Raw genomic sequence first — 15,052 nt, 5'->3', positions numbered from 1 at the left:
CATGTGTGCTGAAAGAGAGTCTTTAGTCAAAAATCCTTTGCTGCTATAAATTAACTAACTTAAGTACAGAAATAAAATGACTGGAACTGATTTAACAACAGGAAATACAAAGCCATTTGGGACGGGCAGATGTTTCTTTAATTGTGCCAGTACTTTGCAGAGCCGTTCTGGCCGTTTGACGCTCGAGGATAATTAAATTCAAAAGCACCGTACCTTCCGAAGAGGTTTGAGCTTGGTCTCCATTATAAAGTCGTACTTGCAGAGTTCACAACAGCGCGTGTCTGAGCTCTTAATCCACTGGTGCAGGCAGGCCTGATGAACAAAGCGCAGGGTCCCCGTGCAGCGACACGGTGTGATGAGGGGACTTTCATCATCTCCCTCACAGTGACAGATCCTGACGGGAAGGACAGCAAGAGCTAGTGAGGGAACTTGCCGACCAGCAATGCAAAGGCACTGGTTTATTTTCACTGCTTTTTCATTTTCAGACTTGACATTCATAAGACACCAGGTATATGACCTTTCAGATTGAGGCTCAGGAACACACTCCTCGTTCCCTTCTGCCTCTTAGTAATTTCTCTTCACTTAGTTATTTCTGTTTGAATTTGCTACGTGGTCTGAAGGTGAATCGATAGAAAGAACACTGTTTTTCCCTTTTATGCATGGCAAAACCTTTAAGACAAACACCAGTGCTCTTTCTAAGAGCTGAATAATTCTTGGTCTGTAAGTAATGACAATAATACTCAAAAATGCTCAAAGTTAGCAGAATCTAACCCAAGCTGAAAATAACCAGTATGAAAAGTACCAAAAAGTTCCTAGGGTACCTCTTGGGAGTTACACAGATAAAAGGATTAGAGAACGGTTGTGAGTACTCTGGAGTCACGCCTATGGCACAGCGTATACACACATGCACACACTTTTTAGGAGGCAAGTGTTAAAAAGTCACGGTCCTTCCTCTTTTTCATTCTTCACTGTCCCTTTGAAGCAGATAGCTGCATTATCTGGGAAAACAAAAACTACAGCTATAAGCAGACCCTAAGATAGAGGCTGGTCCCAGAACTGTTGTTACCTTGTAATGGGATACAGAGTTTTTCATGTTGCGGTTTTGCATAAAGTGATCGGTGTCCTAACATCACAATCTGATGGTTTTCTTCTGGGACACATGTCCAAATGTCTTGGTGATCTTCCCCTCTTTCCAAACAGACTCCTGATCATATCAGGAAAACAGTCACCCATCAAAACCAATGACAGCTTTATTGGCACACATCCTTCTGAAGACAGAGAAAGCTCTATGGTGAGCAGAAGGGTTAACCAAACACCTGAAGTTAAGGAGGTTCACCTCAAAGAAGAGTAACTCCCTCCCATTGCCACCCCAGAAAAACACAACAAAGCACTCAAGCCCTAATGAATTTCCTAAGTGTCAAACGGGCACGTAAGGGTAAAAAAGAAAAAGAAAAAAAAAAAAGCTGAAGCCTGAGAAATGTTATTTCAAAATAGAGAAGTGGCAACAACAGCACAGATCTGGGTGTCACGCGAATGAAACTTGGAGCTTAGAAGCTTAGTACTTAGGAAAGGCATCCTCAGACCACGTGCGTGCAGAAGAGTAGGAACACATCTGAGGAATAACTCACCCCTTGACACAGAAAGCAGTGGCCACACCGCTCCTGGGGTAGGAAAAGGGCTGGGGAGGACCCTGTGGTGAGGTTGTCTTCATACCGGCCAGGTTAGGGAAGAAGGCCGACCTTCTTCATCGCCCGGGAGAACCTGGCGTACATCAGGAGGTAGCCTGGCAAAGACACCCTGAGAAAGACTGGCTACAGCACAGCACCGAGGCTGCCAAGTCTACAAGCAGGGGGAGGAGGAAATTTCAACGTCTAAGCAGAAGATCTATGGATCAAACCCAGCAGCTTCGCTTTTCTTCCATGGTGTAGCCTAGAGCCATGAGAAAATGAATCTACAATAATGGGAAAGCGGAACAAAGCTGCTTTGTTGGATGTATAGAAAGACAGAGACCAAAACAAAGAATAAAAAAGTGAAGCTCCGGAGTCCTGGTACGCAAAAGCCAGGTTTCAGTGTGTGCGGTGGTACCCATACGGCACCTTATGCCCCGTGGGAGCGGAGGGGAGAAGAAAATACCCACAACTTCCTTCCTGCTCACATTCACTTTTTGAGACACATTTTACAAGAACTCAATTTACAGTCTTGTCTTTACTAACCCAGCCAAGCTAGGTACGTCAGTGGCTTAGTTCTTAAATGGAAACTGGCTGTATGCTGACTTCTTATTGAGCCTGTAGCTTAAGCAGAACTAAATTTTCAAAACACCAAATGCCTGTTTTGCTAACAAATGCATTCCCAGCTGAGAGTTACATAAAAACCCCATAATTTTCTTTTTAAATTAAAGCTATTTCCCAAAGGAAAATGAGTATTCTTTGTTCATTAAATTCAAGATATACATAATTTATTTAACAGGCTTAGCATTTAAACTATTTAGAAATTAGACAACTAAGCTACGTATCCAAGAGCCTTTTTTTCTACTACTGCCAGAATTCTTTAAAATTATTTTAAGAGCTAAAATACAAGCCTAAAACTCCACTTGGATTTTCAAATAAAGTGACATTGCAAATTTGAAATTAAGAGAAGTATTCTTTAGTAGATACACTTTTACAGAAAAACACTGTATGCGTTATACATGCTATTTGTGCTTTTGTTGTTCAGAAGTTACAAGTTAAACATATAAATAACAGGGTGACATTAAGAACTTGCATTATACAGAAGCTCGAACTAAATAATCTAATGGCTGCTTCTAGCTTTATATCCATGAAATATGTAATGAGAATAAAACCAAACTTCAAATGGAATTAAAGTTCAGAGAAAATAACCAAAGGCATAGTTCTCATTAGCTTGAATGCTCTTCGGTGCAATTTAGCTCTTCATTATTTGTTTAGCCAGAAGAAATCAGCTTAAAAGAAATTTGTGCTCCCTAAACTCACAATCACAGTCTTTAAAGATATGTGGGTGTCTGACAGCTATTGAAACAGACTGTTGGCTAACTGCTTAAATATCTTTTAAAGACTTGGGCCAGATAACTTGTGTGTGTCTTCGCCTTTTGCTGTATTTATCTATCATGTGTATCAAAATTATCACAAGTTATAGAAAATTAATTGTAAATAATGGTTTTGAAAAATACGTTGTGCAAACAGCACTGAGGTAGGGATACAAAGCATAGACTTACCTGAGACGTATCTAAACTAAGTCGGAGGCAAAGAACTTCCATTCTAGTCTCCTATTTTCACATGATCAGAACTGTTCAAAATTTTCACCCATCAGACTATTTACAGGGCTGAATTTTTCCTGAGAGTAAAATTTGCTTATATACTTTAGAAATGAGTTTAATGAAAAAAATGCACCCTCCTCTATAAAGAAAAAAAAGTATATTGCTAGGCCTATACTGATTTATTTACAAGTTGTAGCAGAGCACTGAGCATGGTTAATAGCTGCAGTTTCAGCTGCTCAGACACACACCTATAGAATTTACATACTCAGCTTTTCTCAACTTCCTGGTCCTTTAGTAGATTAATGGCCTTCATCATAGAGCAATACTTTTGACTATCTGGAAACGGAGGGGAGGGAAGTCAGCTATACGACCAAATCCTTTTAGTTAAAATCCCTTTACAGTCACAAATTGAGCCTGCATAATTTATTTTTTTTTTGGTAGGTTTGACAGCTTAGTGCTTTAAAAATTCCTGCCTATGAAGAGGATGTTGCTTGTCTAGGGGCAAAGATGAGTACAAGGCTCCAAAGGAGCTTTTGCTCTATAAATCATGTGTACACCAGACAACACAACATATATGAGCTATTGGATGATCTTCTGATTGAGATAAACAAAATTTGTGTGTGTGTATAATATACACCTACAGACACATCCCTACACATTGAGATCACAGAATATTTATTTTTCTTTAAAGAAAGCTCACTGTGAAACTTTATGAAATAATATTCTAACAGTGCAGTCATTCTTATGCTTAAATTTTTGCTTTATATGCCAGTATTTTAATTTCCCAGCATATATTTCTCTAGCACAGAATTGTTTCTGCAACCTTCAGCACAGAGATGTACCAAACAGAGAAATTTATGCCAACACTGTGCATATATCAGACAAAAATCCATAAAAAAAAAATCTTTAAAGGATGTTCTTAAGTAGCAGTTTCACTTATAATGCAATAAATTAGCGGAAAGAAAAAATAGTTTTCAGGCAGAAAGTCAAAAATGCTAAACTGAAAACAAAATTAGTCTTTGTGAAAGATTTTGCATAATTCATACGAAACCTGTTGCAGATTTCATGTATGTTCCCTATACAAAAAACAATTCTCAAACAGGAAGAGAATAGTCCAATTTACAAAATTTTTAGAGAACGGTGTATGTAAAAATGAAAAGTTAAAGGCGTTTACTGAGAACATTTTGCTACTATTTTTCAGTATTTCTTTTTGTTCAAAATATTAATCCAATTTAAGGCACATTCAAATGAGGCTGAAAAACTCACTGATAATGCAATCCTTGGTTGAGAAATTGTATGTGACATTTTAAACTTCGTGCCATAATGACTATGCAAAATGAGTAAGTAAGGTTACCAGTAGTTTAAGGTATACCATCTCCTTGACTGAAGGGCATATTGACACCATACATAGATACATGAAAGAAATTTCTTATCGGGTTAAAATCATGAGATGCTGCTAAACTAAGCACTCCGAAGTGAGGTATCTGAGGCATCTTCAGAACGTGGCATTGTCACGTTGTCTTTAATTCCATGACTATGAACTGTTTTCCCTTGTTTCCCCTGGTCCTGTTCATTGCAAAAGTTAGAAGGCAGGAAGGGAAGCACGAAACAAGACGCCTACAGCTTGTAGACATTCACACGCTGATCGGATTTAGGCTGATTTTCAGAAAAACAGCAAGAGCTATCCTGGATGACTGTTCGTCACTTCTCATCAAATTAAGATCTGTTCTTTTTTCCATACAGGCAAACATTTCTTACATAACCTTAGTTTAAAAGGTCAACTAAAATCAGTACAAAGCAAGGAGTTCACATCGAAAATGTTCAGGTTTTCCTGACAGTGGTTTAGTTTGGCAAAATCACAGCAACCAAAATTACAATCTAGACGGTTCGTCACCATCTAAGCTGCTTGTTGCAAGAGATGCAGGTAGATTCCCACAGATTCGTAGCTTTTCCTTCACATGCAAGGTAACAATTTTACTCTCATTAAAGAGAATAGCTCCTAACCTTTACCCTCATTGGAAAAAACAGCTGTTATCCTAACCTGTCTTTTGCTAATCCACTCTGCGGTAATTAAGAAAATAGGCCAATCACTATGCCGCTGTAGCGAAGTAGAAAACGCACTTATTCTGCAGGAGTCTTGTGTGCGCTGTGAAACTTTGTGCTCTACTCCTACCCTCTACGCCGGGAACTGTACAGCTGATTTCTGTGGATAACTACTGTCAAAGGAAGGTGATTAAGGATAAGAATGGAGTAGCATGGCCCTGCTTGTGCTTCAAGCCACGTGAGAGCCTTGTCATTTAGGAGCAGCGCTGGCGGAAAAAGAGGTTGCAGTAATTTTGCATCACCAGAACGCTTTCAGTGGATCCCATATTTGAGACTGGCATTGCGTCTCAGTAGCTAATAAAAATTTTTCAAGGATTTTTGACCATTACCTATAGACAAAGGGTTTAAGAACAGTACTGTAGCGCAGATAGCTTTTATACACTTCCTTAAAAATCTACCAGGTCAAATTCTACCCTCATTAACAAACGTACAACCTAGAGGAATGCCTCTGAGGCTTTCAAAAATAGAAGTGGATATGGGGGCATGGGCATACTGATAATGATGTATGATAATGTTTAAGGGCTATAAATGACATAATTGTGTAAAAACTGTATCATTCTCTAATATTCCCAGGTGCCGTACAGCTATGTCTAGGTTAACAAGCATTGCAGTGAAAGCGTAGCAAATCTGTTGAAAAAAACCAGCTAGTGCTAAAAACCTGATATCTACACCAGGCACATCTTGGTGAGGGTTGCTTTTATTTGATACTGCTTTGAGGTTGGACCAGAAATACGTCTTGCCGTTTACTATCACTCAATGGGAATACAGTTGGAGAGCCCCGAGCTCAATCCTTAGCATGGTCTAGGCCATGGTGAAAGCAAAGGTAATCAAATGTGCTTCAAAAAGCAGGTTCCTTATCTGATCTAAAGCACTCATGGAGGCTCCTTCACTGACAAAATTAGGAGAAGCTACTGCCTTGGGTCTGTGACATGTTTCCCACCACTGTGATGCAATTTCTATGCACTGTAAACTAAATTAATGCAGATCCTCAATACCCATACTGTCATTTTCCAGTGGATGGAAGGCTACCAGTAGAATAGAAATGCTTTCGAACTTTTAACAGATCTAATAAAAGAGGGAAATAGCTTCTCCACATAAACATGCTCAAGGAAGAAAATGTCTATTCCAAAAGCATTATTTTTGGTGAGAAATGATTGAAAAGGCAGTCAAAATCTTGCCCTTGACTGGAAAGCACACCTGGACTCATAATGATTATGCAAAGATAAATTCTTGCCCCGTTCACTGGGTCTATCTCCTTGCTATATCTCACTATTACTTAAGGGAGCTCAGTCAGGGAGAAACAGCATAGCTGGAAAATGTTGGACCAAGTGAATCCCTGGCTTTGATTTTTGGCTGTGAGGATTAATAGCTGCCAGCATGAAATACCATGAGCTCCTAGGTTATCTTAACTGGACCAAAAGGAACCAATTCCACAGGTTTGCAAAAGGATGCACAAAATTGCTGTCATTGCTGTCTGATAATCTTAAGAAAACTGTTCTCCTGTCCAAAAAAAGGTATTTTTCTCTTTCTGCCAATTTATAAAGTGCTACAGTGCTTTTAGATAGTTAGAACCTAAAATTAAAGCAAACGACTTTATGAACAACTAACAGCAAATAATTAACTCATTCACAAACAGAAACCAAAAAAAAATATCAAACTCTGCTCCTGCCTAATTTATCACTTGGGAAAAAAAAGTTAAATTCACTAAAAATGTTCACCTTGCAATAGGCTACAGCATGCCATGTTTCCCTTGCTTTCATTTTGCAGGCTTTTTTTTTTTTTTTTTTTTTTAATCTTGTTTCCATTCTTTCCACTGTTAAATCATGAAGTAATCTAAATGACAAATTGCTCTTCCTCTCCATTTAAACACAGTGTGAATGAAGCACATTAATTCTCCATACCGAATGTAATCAACTTGTATACCTCTCCCCTGTCACTCCTGCCCTTCCATTATGCTATACAGTCAGCTGGCTTTATCTGACTAGCGGAAAAAAACATTTTCAAAATGTTGCACCACACCAGTGGAATTTCATAATGGTCTAGGGTAAAGCTGTCTCTTGATTTCTGCAAACATGATCAGAATTTGTAAGAGACCCAAGAGCAAACAACATTAGCAAAAGCACACTAAATCTTCTATTTTGTCAACATTTCTTGTCCTTCTATTAATCTTCCATTATAGGTGATAAATAGGATATCTAACCGTCTAAAGAGTTACAAGTAATTCCTGCCTCAGATGCACTGTCAGTGCAACTCAAGCTACGTGTCAGACAAGATTTACTGCACTGAACACAGTTCAAAGAACTAGGGACTGCATCGGAAAGAAGGATTTAGATTTCCTCCCACCTGCCTAGTGAAAGTCAAAGCTTTAAGTAACTACACTCCCGACAGAACGTATGCAAGTTTTAATTGTTTAATAACGAGACCCTTAAAACCAAGGGTCTCCTCTCACCCAAACGTTCTAGCAGGAAGTGGTGCCATTTCACCTATTTGCGTTAAAAATAATAATAGGTTTTGAGAGAAAGAAGCAGAAACCAGGCCTCGGTTCTCCCCCAGTTAAGTGACCCTACGCACAACAAAGACATGCCTGCCTTGTTTCGGTTCTCCTTGCATCCTTCTGAATCATGGAGAGCTTCCAAAAGAGACTGCATAACCAGATGGCTAAAGAGGTGACAGATGGGGCTTTGAACCACCAGGTGGAGAACAGAATTAACCAGGATTTCGTACTGTTTCAAAGACTGATGAACCACTAGACCATCATACAGAGAAGGAGATTCCTCAAAAAGCAGGAAATTCCTATCAGAAAGTCACCTTGTAAAAAGAAGGCTTTGACCAGGAAAGTAAGCAATAGTCGCAGTTCTTTGAAAGGAAAGGGTGAGGGGCCAACACGCAAGACCAGACTGAGACTTGGCTCCTAATGAAGGAATGATATCATCCTGAGGTTCCAAGGAAGGCACCAACATCCCAGGGAGAAACAGGTTAAAAACCCTCTTCAGCCAAACACCACAGTCCGGCAGTCGAGCATCCTCCAGTTTTTGGTGATTTGAGAGGGCTCCGGATGGTATTTCAAGTCCACATATTCTGCACTACAATTTAAATTATTTACTGGATCCAACTTCATGGTTCCAGTATAAATATTTAAAATAAGTGTTAAATTTCAAAGGTAGTATTTGAGTCTATATATTTATCTTCTGTTCACCTTTCCCTTTTTTCCTCAAGTCCATGAGGACATGTTTCCTCCCAAGCGGCTTTCTGTCTGTTGATTTTGTGAGCACTCTACTACATGAATATTTCAGGATGTAAGTATTTTCATGCAAGATACTACTTTTTCAGGTCTTCCTAAAGAATATTATGAAAAAAACTCCTGTTACAACACTTGATTTCACAGAGAGAAACTATATAATCGTATTGCCTCTTGTTAAATGCAATGTACACTATGTCTTCCTATCTGGTTGTGTTAATGCATAGTCTTTTCCTAAATTTATAATGGCCTTTTAATTAATACACTAGCTTTTTTAAGCTGATTTTAAAAAAATTATACTTGCAGTAGATTCTGCAGGTTTCATCCGCCAGCTTCATCATCTCCCTTACCACTTCTCCCTGTTCCTACCAGTCTTCTGGCATGCCCATCTCTTCTATTTACTCCTCAAATAAGGCTCTGTCATTACCTGACTGCATACAGAGTCATTCATGGAGTCAAAATTCTACTTCCCATAAGCATTTTTTTCCAAAGTGAGAAACTCCACCTTATTTGAGTGTGTGTGGTTTCTTTCAGGTAATTACAGTTCAGCGTTATTGCTGAAATGACAGCTTCAGTACTACAAAAAGATTTTACACCAAAACATAACTAGTCAAACAGAAAATATCTTTCAGTTCTCACATCATAAATAATAAAAATACCATAAGATTAACTCAGAGTCAATACACAAAGCACTTACGATACACTAGTGGTAATACCAACTAACCAATTTTCTTTCCTTAGTAAGTCCCATGTGAAAATCCATGGGATTAAATCCTCACAATCCACTCACTTTATAGTGTCCCACACACAGCTTTTCCCTTCAGGGAGATTACCCTCACGCAGACCAAAGAAACCTATTTCTGAGGCTGTGCCTCAAGCCACATGGCAAATTCCAGAATAAAGTACATATGAAGAAAATCTCAGACACAGGGCAACTTAGGAAAAAAGGGGATCCCACTGCGTGATTTAGAAAGTCTATCCTGTGAATCCCCCCCAAAAAAAATTAGTTGCCAAAACAACTCAGCATGGTCAGAACTTAAGTAGTTGTCCCTAATCCCAGAAGCAGAACTCTTGCCTTCAAATGGACTCCAGAAGAAAGAAGTATGTTTGGGGAAGAGATTGTGAAGATCATCATTGATGCCATGTCATTGTTTCATCATTTTGGAAACCAAGAAACAGTGACACTAAAAGGGGAAATGTCTCACTTGAAGTGACCAAGAGGTCTATGTTAGACTAGCTGAAGTGTATATTGTGCCATGGTACTACACTTTATCTGACTAATGTGCTTATGCTGGAATTGGGTGTCTCCTGTCACATTTCCACTCATGCAGCTAAATGCACATTGAGGAAAGTGTTTATAGCCTTATGTGTGTACATAAATGCGTTCCACTGCCAGAAATTCATGAGGAAGTAAAGGAAAAAAAATTGCCTACCCAAACACTTAAAGACAAAAGAACTGGCACTAGGAGATGTTTAAGATCCATGCTCCTCTGCTATTTCCACACAATCCCATCTAGGTGAGAGCTATTCCTCTCAGCCGGTTTGGTCATATCAACTAGAAGATATTAATATCTCGGATGAAAAGCTTGAAGAAACACCTCAAGAAAAAAATTTTCCACATCTCAACCAGCTATGTTACTACAATCTTAGAATAAACATCATAAATTTTCTATTATTTCCCATGCAGAAAAATGGTTACTGTATATGTGCACATCTGCGTTGAAATGTAATTCTTTCTTTGTTTCAGATGCAAGATCGTGAATCTGAAGAAAAACATACCACAGATCATGAGTCAATTAAGTGCATGGATCTGTCCTGAAAAACAGAAACTACAGTCTATACTGAATCAGTAGTAAAAACATGTCTTCCTTTTTCTTCAGCTGTCTGCAAGCCGATTAAGACAACTTACCAGCTACAAAAAATTAAAATGCTTTTGATTTTGTAATGTCTTCCCTAGATCTATTATCATCACTATGATACACCTAGTAATGACAACAACAACAAAAAAATACCATTGTCCCTGACATGAAGAAAAATGCAATTATGACTCACTTGACAAATTTTGCACAACAGGCCAACTCATCAACTATGTTGAGCTTAACTCTAGTTGCCTAAAGAGCATCTCCACTGATAGCGAGTCTAGGGACACAGACCTATCAAAAGTTTTCAACCTTCCTCTACTACACAAGAGCCTAGGTGAAAAGTCTGCATGCACATCCAAAAGTCTATCCTTGAACAAAGCTCCAAGTCTTACAAACAGTGCCTGAATAATTATCATAAAATTCAATGGGTCGAGAAGACAGATAAAAGACTGGAGTCCACATTCCTTCTGAAAGCAACGTCTAAGTTTGGGGCAACAGTTAGGATTAATCTACATGAGACAATTACAAAACTTTTGATTTCTATTTTTTTAAATAAGGTTAAGCCCATATAAAGACTCATGCTGAAATAATTTATTTCAGGTTTTGGGTAGCTCATATTCTTAATAATTATTAAATGGTCCTATTACAGATGTAATATGCCTGCTACACTGGATCTTCAATACATGTAGGTTTGGTGGTTCAGAAATTTAAGACAACTTTGAAGTTGTTGAAGTAGCTATCTCTGCACATCTCTGCATCATACCATGTAGACATACTTCAGGTGCTTCAATAATGTGTAACATGGATACCACTGCTGCTGTGTCTTTGCATTTCTGTAAGGTGAAGAGGTCCCAAGCCAGGTGTGTAGTCCTGATATACAAGCTGATGTACAAACACAGCTGGACTTTACTCTGAAGAATCTTGAATTATCATGACAGACAATGGCCAGACAACTGAATTGTCCACTCTTGCTCGGTAAGTGTAACAAGCAGTGCGTAGTACCAGCTGTATTAGTAATAGCTTATATCTCCTGCTGTCAAAAAGCATAATGCCTGCATGCCATCTTTTTTCTTTTTAAAACTAGGATCTTTGTCGTGTGTTACTAGGCTGAAGTATACTGTGAAACTGCATGATGTGGCATCGTGAACTTCCTCATTCTGACTGTGTTTATATTTCCATGCAAATTTCTTCCCAGCAAAGAAAAGTGAGAAGTTTTGAGTTACCGTATCAAGAAACTAAGCCTGATCCTCATTTACACTTCGTAGATGAGAGTCAATGCTGGCTCACAAGTACGGGGAGGAAAAAAAAAAAAAAAAAAAAAAAAAAAAGAAATACTTGTTTCAGTTCTGTTAAACTTACGGGACGGTGCATTTTCATTTACCATTAAATTAAGAAACTCAAGTCCACCCAGATGCCTATTCCAAATTTGGACTTTAGCTCAGAAGTGGTCGGCTTGCTCTCATTTCCAGGGGAAAATGCTCACCTTCCGATTGCATGCTTCACACCAAGGGTATCAGACTGCCAGAAGCCTGACCTTCTGAACCAGAGAGATCTGGTGGTGTTGCCTTTTTTCTTTCCCAAAGCTTAATTTACTGCTTACTCTGCCCAATCATCCTTTGTATCTTTCCAATCCTTGTGACGGGTACCGAACTAACAGCCCCTATATGTTCACAGTGCAGAGGTGTTCAGCAAAGTCTCGTACAACTTATGCCCGACCGGAGAGGGTGTTTTGCAGGCACCATCCATCAGATTGCTGTGGTAACAGCAGCTCTAGAGGACACTGGATCAAGACCATAAATTTATTTCATGTAAGTCAATGAAAAATGACAAAGAGGGACCAAAGCTGGATTTGAACTGATCACCTAAGGATGAAAAACTCCATATCCCATTGTGTTGAGCTATCTGGCACCCTGCCTCATTCTCTGCCTCTGGCTGGAGATTTAAAACACAGTAATACTCTGCCAGAGGACACAGTGTGTCTGTCTTCATGAAGAAAAACGGAGCAAAGAAAAACATTTGGTTCCTCTGTAGGATTACTGTTTTTAAAAAAGAGAAGTATGTCTTCAGATTGCAATACACTAACTTCTCTGTAGCAAAGGTTTTTGTGTTCTTACGGCCTGCCCAGCAGTTTATTACTGAGAAACAGTGATAGAAAGCAGTCAAGAGAAGGGTGTTCAGCCCATGGTGGTGAGAAATTCCTCTTAAGAACGTTAAATCTTTCTTATTAGGGACTAACCTGCATACTTCTAAATCATCAGACCAGTCATCATACAACACCGGAGGCTTCCGCACAGCATCAGTGACGCTGGGCCTTGCCCCAGCAGGTGCTCCGTTCTCTGGGACTGCCAGAGCATCACTGCCAGAGCCTGCCTCTGCAAAGCAGTCCTTTGAATCTTTATCGTGTCTAAGGAAAGATGCAGGCTGCTGATGTCTGTAGTAGCTTTTCCCTTTGCTTTTCCCACATTTTCTTGAGGAAATCCTTGCTTCCTGAGATGATGCTGAAGACTGTGATTCCTTAAGCCTTGGAACCCTTCTTCGGCGGTGATTTAAAGTAGGATTCTCAGGGTCAGATACCTCCTGCTTCTTTTTCCCCATTGTCCCCAAGGTGACAAGTTCAACAGCATCGTTGTTTGAGGACCCATCCTGGTTACTGCATGATCTATTGTTCCTTCTCCCTCTCCTGGACATTCTGGCCTTTTCTCTCGCTCTCCTCCTAGCCTGAGCCCACTGACTCTCATCCGAAGATGATGATGAATCAGATGCATTCCAGCTGGATCTCGCAGGCTCAGGATGCAATTTACAGTCTCTCCCCTTTCCTTGCTTTTCTGTATGCTCACCATTGTCTCCAGTCTCTCTTTTCCGCCTAAACCTTCGTTTTACTTGTTTCTTACCAGACTCCCTATTAACAGGGGTCAGCACCATGACAGGGGTTGCATGTTCAAGCTCATCTTCTGACAAATCATGCAAGGTAGTAGATCTAGACAAAGCAGTGAGCAAAGGAAAGGGATGGAAATGGTAAGGGCGGGTGGAAAGACAGAAATCACAAAAAAGGGATGAAAATGAGAACATGAATTTTAGTAGAAAAACATGAAAGTGAAAAGCAAAACCAGAATGAAAACAGAGAGATCAAAAGAAAACTAGTCTACGTAAATTATGAATAGTGTTAAGCAGAAGCAAGAGCTACATATTATTTAATAAAAACAACTAACAAGTATCAGCCAGAGTAGAGCATATTTTTCTCAGCACGTACCTACAAATGTCCTGAGTGGAAGGGCAGACAGACAACCGTGATTGACTCCTGGGAGCTGTTCCTGTTGTAGGACTGCTTGCCTGTTGAAATAAGTTAGATAGTTTGGAATCTTTGTCCAAGAAATACATTGCAGATATTTTACTGCTTTGCCACATGATTACAAAATTAAAGTAACAGTTGCTGCTGTTCATAGCGCACTGTTGAATACATGCAAGCTCACAAAATACAGGAAGCCTGACCAAAAGCGAAACCGATTTGTGGAACTAAATATGACTGAAGTGTTTCAGCTCTCATTCGCTTATGACTACTTTTTGTCACCGTTTGAGGAAGCAGCTTTCAACATTTGAATTTTCATTATGGTTTGGATCTACTGTAAATGTCTGATGGGAAAGGATGCTGTTTTTATTTCATGCAATCAAACAACCATGATGATTCCCTTCAAAATGGAGTGAAGTGCATTTACATTATGCCAAGTGACGAAGAGCACAAAGCTAACCTACACTGAGTGGACTGACAGAACACTGAGAAAATTAAAGTATGTTTTAAAAGGTTTTCGAGGCAATCAGATCTTCTAGAAGAGTTGAAAAACGTTAAACTGATGAGCCTGAGAAGACCAAAGTGCAGGCTGCCTCTCTACAGAGCCGATCACATTCTCAAACAGCAGGAGAGATATAAAACACGTTTAGTATGTGACATTTTCCTCATAAGGTGGTTGCTACAAATTGCAGACTCAATACGTCCACTGAAAACATATTTTGATGGTGTTAACAGCAAACCATTTCAATCCACCTCACGGTCCACTGGCAGCACAGCTGTACGGAATCCAAATTTAAATCCAAGGCTTTGTGATTCTTCAGGGCCACTCATGAGGTACAGTATTGTGGGAAAAGCATCCAATACAAATAATTCTTCAGGCTATGACCTTCCTTTAGCTGATAAGAGCGTTAGCTTTTAGGACACAACCCGACCCCATTGTGAGCACCACTAGCAAACGGAGACAAAATACTACAAAGCCTAAGAGTTCCACAAGATCACGCACCAGACGCAAGGGAAGAATGATGATTAAACACGAGTACAAAGTACAAGTAATATAAAGAGGTAAAGGCTGTCATCCCAAGCTTTTGTACTAGCAAATCAAATCCAGTCACACGTAGAGTCCATAATTAAAATTCTTTCTAGCTCACCTTTCACAGACATGTTTGTGGTGTCAGTTTGAAAATTAATAGTACAAGCAAAAATAAATAAATACAGCAAGTACCTGCTGACACTTCGCTTTTATCCAAGGTTCTTAACCATTATGCTATTTCATGCATAGATCTTTCGGAAAC

At 39.4% G+C, this 15,052-nt stretch overlaps 1 protein-coding gene across 1 annotated transcript in view; it reads right to left on the bottom strand.

Moving 5' to 3' along the window:
* The window catches only part of MARCH1 (membrane-associated ring finger (C3HC4) 1, E3 ubiquitin protein ligase), a 34,544-nt gene extending 20,629 nt beyond the window's left edge, over positions 1-13,915 (bottom strand). Inside the window, exons 1-2 of the mRNA XM_009700121.1 lie at positions 13,725-13,915; positions 214-394 (exon numbers count right to left, since the gene is read on the bottom strand). Of these exons, the coding sequence (XP_009698423.1) occupies positions 214-394; positions 13,725-13,915 (372 nt within the window). The remainder of the gene's footprint in view (positions 1-213; positions 395-13,724) is intronic.
* Positions 13,916-15,052: the final 1,137 nt, after the last annotated feature.

Source organism: Cariama cristata, unplaced genomic scaffold, assembly GCF_000690535.1.
Source record: "Cariama cristata isolate BGI_N322 unplaced genomic scaffold, ASM69053v1 scaffold230, whole genome shotgun sequence".
NCBI lineage: Eukaryota > Metazoa > Chordata > Aves > Cariamiformes > Cariamidae > Cariama > Cariama cristata.
This window is presented reverse-complemented; position numbering and strand designations above follow the sequence as displayed.